General features: G+C 46.4%; 1 protein-coding gene across 1 annotated transcript; it reads right to left on the bottom strand.

Annotated features, from left to right (window-relative positions):
* Window positions 1–2,495: 2,495 nt before the first annotated feature.
* Krtap29-1 (keratin associated like protein 29-1) lies at window positions 2,496–3,527 on the bottom strand. The gene has a single exon (XM_021223756.1). It carries the CDS (start codon window positions 3,525–3,527, stop codon window positions 2,496–2,498), a length of 1,032 nt encoding a protein of 343 aa, XP_021079415.1.
* Between the last annotated feature and the right edge of the window lie 1,129 nt (window positions 3,528–4,656).

Here is a 4,656-nt window from a genome sequence, read left to right on the forward strand (position 1 = left end):
AGAAACAAGCAGAGGTAGCAATTCTAATATCCAACAAATTAGACTTTAAACTAAAATCAATCAAAAGAGATCAAGGAGGTCATTTCATACTCATTACAGGAGAAATCCACCAAGATGAAGTCTCAATTCTGAATATCTATACCCCAAATACAAAGGCATCCATGTTCATAAAAGAAACATTATTTAAACTCAAATCACACATAAAACCTCACACACTTATAGTGGGAAACTTCAACACTCCACTCTCACCACTAGACAGGAACACCAGACAGAAACTTAAAAAAGAAGCAAAGGAATTAGTAGAAGTTATGACCCAATTGGGTTTAACAGACATCTATAGAACATTCCATTCAAACACAAAAGAATGTATCTTCTTCTCAGGGCCACACGGAACCTTCTTAAAAATCGACCACATACTCAACAACATACAAAACCTCAACAGGTACAAAAAATATTAGAATAACTCCATGTGTCTTATCAGACCACCGTGCATTAAAGTTAAAATTCAACAACAACACAAATTGCAGAAACTCTACAAACTCATGAAAATTAAATAATGCTCAATTGCACCATTCCTGGGTCAAAGAAGAAATTATAGACTTCCTAGAATTCAATGAGAATGAAGACACAGCATACCCAAACTTGTGAGACACTTTGAAAGCAGTGCTAAGACGAAAGTTCAGAGGTCCAAAGAAAAATACAAAAAACCATTCTAAATGAGTCCTTTCCATCAATAAACAGGGTATAACTAAATCCTGTCTGCACAGACACTATAATTTCTGCACAAGTCTCTGTTTAGTTTATGTACACCTGTCAGGAATCTTGCCCCACTTAAGAAACACATTTAATTTTTTTAGTTTTTTTTAATTGGCCATTAAATGAGTTGATTGTAAAAAGACTTAGCCAGGAAGTGATGGCATGAGCCTTTAATCCCATTACTCAAGAGGCAGAGGCAGGCAGATTTCTGGCTTAGAGGCCAGCCTGATCTGCAGAGCAAGTTCCAGGACAGTCAGGACTACACAGAGAAACCCTGTGTCTTCGTTAGGGTTTCTATTGCTGTGAAGGGACACATGGCCACAGCAACTCTTATAAAGGTAAGCGTTTAATTGGGGTAGCTTGCTTACAGCTCAGAGGTTTAGTCCATTGCAGTCATGCTAAACATCGAGGTAGCATGAAGGTAGGTATGGTACTGGAGAAGGAGCTGAGAATTCTACATCTTGCAGGTCACCTGAAGTGATCTGTCTCATTGAGCGTGGCTTGAGCGTATATGAGACCTCAAAGCCCACCTCCACAGTGACACACTTCTTCCAACAAGGCCACACCTCTTAATAGTGCCAATCCCTTTGGGGGGGGTCATTGTTTTTTCAAAGCACTACACCCTGTCTGGGGGGGGGGACAAACATACAAACAAGCACACTAGTATTAAGTCAATTAGCTCTAGGTTGTCCCCCATGGCAAAGGTCTCAGGTTTATTGACTTACTTAAATGTGGGTATGTTTGATCTGGTTTGGTTTGGTTTGGTTTGATGTGGGGTGTCTGTAGCCCAAGATGGTCTGTAATTCATCTGAAGATGACCTTGAATTACCATTTCTCCTCCCAGGTGCTTGGACTGGAAGTATGCACCACCATACCTAGTTTATGTGGTGTTCTGGATCTAACCCAGGCCTTTTGTGTACCAGGCTAGCACCTTCCCGACTCAGCTGCATCCCTGGCCACTTCAGTTATTTTTGTGACAGGGTCTCCTTACATACCCTGGGAAGCCTGGAGCTCATTATCCTCTCAGCCTCCAGGATGCAGGGTTTAAAGGCCTGGACTCTTCCCTAGGTTTATCCTGAATTATCTCTGTCTTAGTTTTCTCAAATCCAGTCAGTATAGAGAAACTGAGACCACTCAGTTCCAAAGAGTTCTTGATGGTGGAAGGGTTAGAAACCAGATAATGGCTTGTCCTTCCTCCCAGCTTGAGCATCTGCAGTTGCAGACACCTCCCCCCATGTAGATCGATGTAGACCCACTAACCACAGGGCTTAGGGTCAGTGCATTCAAATGACCTAAATGAAATCCTGGTAGGAGAACAGTGTGGAAAGGAAGGAAAACAGTCACAAGTCTTACTCGTTGTATTTAACCACTCACGTTTTTATTAGCCGTGAGCAGCAAAAGCATCTCCAGAAAGACCAAGCAAACTCAAAAGAAAGCTGGAGAGAAGGCTTTGCTGATGTGAAATGAATGGACATCAGGAAATGCACACTGTAGAGCAGACCATGCCCACTGACATGTCATCCTGGGGTAAGAAGATCTCCTCAGAGCTGACGAGGTCTCTCCTCAGCACATGGAGAGAACTTGGGTCTGAACTCCAGGAAAGCCAGAGAGCAGGCCGCTGGAGGCAGGCACCCACCGGATGGCTCCACACTTGGGGACTGTAGCGCATTCTCAGAAGCGCTTTGAAGTGTTCCATCATGAAGACGGGCCTCAGGGAGGCTGAGCTCACAGCTGGATTGTTAGCAAGCAGGCACACAGGTGCCCACTTGGCTTACATGTGGAGAACTTGGTGGACAGCAACCAGGGCCGCTGCTGGAAGGTTTGCCAAAGCCAGTCACACAGCAAGGGGGCGGGCAGGAGGGAGATTGGCAGTCTCTCTGATTGGTAGTGGGTCCACCACAAGCTGGTTGGCCAGAAACCATAGCACATGAAGCTGATTTACTGCAGTTCTTTACACAACAAGGGGACTGGAAGGTAGCCACGGGATGGCAGATGAAGGAAACTGAAGGCTCTGGTTGACAGTGAAGCAGCTGGCAAGAGGAGGGTGCCCAACAAGTTTGGCTGCAAGAACTGAACATACAATTTAATGGCTGGCAGGAGGCAGGCATGCAGGGAGCTGGCTGGCAGGGCTTGAGAATATAGCAGATAGGTTGGTAATAAACTGGCTTGCAGAGCTGACCTTCACCTTTGATGGGTTGATGTGACCCTCCTTGGCAGCAGGTCGGTTGGCATGAACCAGCCTCACAGATGGCTGGTAGGCACAGGGTCTCAGCACAGGCAGTTGCTTCAGAGCAGGATGGCTGGCAGGATCCACCGTCACAGGAGGCTGATGGTCCACATGCTGCCTGGCATGACCCTGAGGTGCAGGCAGGTCCCTGACCGGAGCTCTGGTGACAGGGGCTGTTATCGCAGCATGTCGAGTGACATCCAGTGGATTCCAAACTGGAGGGCTCGCATGAGGCAGCTGGACGAAGAGTGCCACCAGTGTCAGGTGCACAGCAGGCTGTCTGTGAACCTATGGGTTGGCAAACAAAACCCACACAGGAAGTTTCTGGAAAGCAGGTTGATGGACAAGAGATGGGTTTAGAGGTGACTGGGATACTGTTGGATGGTGTGCAATCTTCTTGATGTGTAACCAGTTGCCACGTCCTACTCTGGCAGGAACTGGGCAAACGGATAGCATTTCTAATGCTGTCGCCCTTGGAGCACGTGGAGATGGTGGGCACAGATGGGACAGCCTTGGGATTTCCGGGACAAGGGCTGTCTGTCATAGTGTTGCTGCTAGCCTGGCCGGGAAGCTGCAAGCTCCATCTGAGTTTGAAAAAGCATCTTATACCAAGGGGGTTTTATAGTCCTTCCCTGGGGTATTGGCACTGCCCACAGCATCTTTCCTTGTTATTTTTCTTATTCATTTGTGTATAAACATCAGATTAGTGCTTCCGGAGCTAAGGAAGATGTGCCCACTTTAAAACGGAAGTCATGCCTCCTGAGCCTGGAGTTTCCTTTGCCGAATTTGGATGCACAGATGTTGCTGTGGAATGAGCTGTCTCTTTTATAGGTTGTTCCTCAGCCTCACCACAGCGGGCTTTTCCTGGCTACCCTCTCATCAGGAGGCCTCCTGGATGCTAAAGCCGCTCTTCCTCCAGGACGCAGTCCTGTGCCATTGGGATTGGGTGAAGCACTGAGGGAACTGGGAAAGAAGTGTGAGAGCAAAGATGGAGAACAAAGATGGGCCCCAAGGATGTGTAAATGCTCTCCTCCCTTTAGAATCTTAACCTTCGAATTGCTGCCGACAATTAGCAGCTGGAATGGCTTCCGTTTACTGCGCTTGCCATATATGACCAAGCCCTTGGTGGCATTTTCATTTATCCTTGAAATGGCCTTAGCTAGTAAGAATACTTGCCATCCCTATTTCAAAGGTGGCAAAACAAACTCAGAGTTTAAATTATGATGAAAACAAAATTCAAATCTAGAGTGATCATTCCCCGCACCCCCCCCCAAAAAAAAGCCTCTGCTCAATTGGATCTCCCTGGGAGGTGCAGAGAAGAGGGTTTACACTGCACGGACTGAGGAAAGGCATTCACTCAGTGGGGCTGGCTCATAAACAACATGTCCAGGTCCTGTGAAGTCACCTCCCCACTGCTGTGTGATGCCAGCTTACCCAAATGAGTTGAATTTTTATCTCTATTGAGTAATACGCCCAAAGATAATCTTTTCATTTGGAAATTTAAAATATGAACATTTAATCAAGCATGGCAGATCACCCCGATAATTCTGATACTTGAGAAGCTGAGGCAGGATTGCTCTTCAAGCCCAGTGTAGGTTGCATAGTGAGTTCCATGTCAGCCTGAACCAGGGTATGAGACACTTCTCAAAAACTCCTGGGGAAGAAAAACAAAC

This window comes from Mesocricetus auratus, unplaced genomic scaffold (genome assembly GCF_017639785.1).
Source record: "Mesocricetus auratus isolate SY011 unplaced genomic scaffold, BCM_Maur_2.0 Super-Scaffold_100007, whole genome shotgun sequence".
In the NCBI taxonomy this organism is placed as follows: Eukaryota; Metazoa; Chordata; class Mammalia; order Rodentia; family Cricetidae; genus Mesocricetus; species Mesocricetus auratus.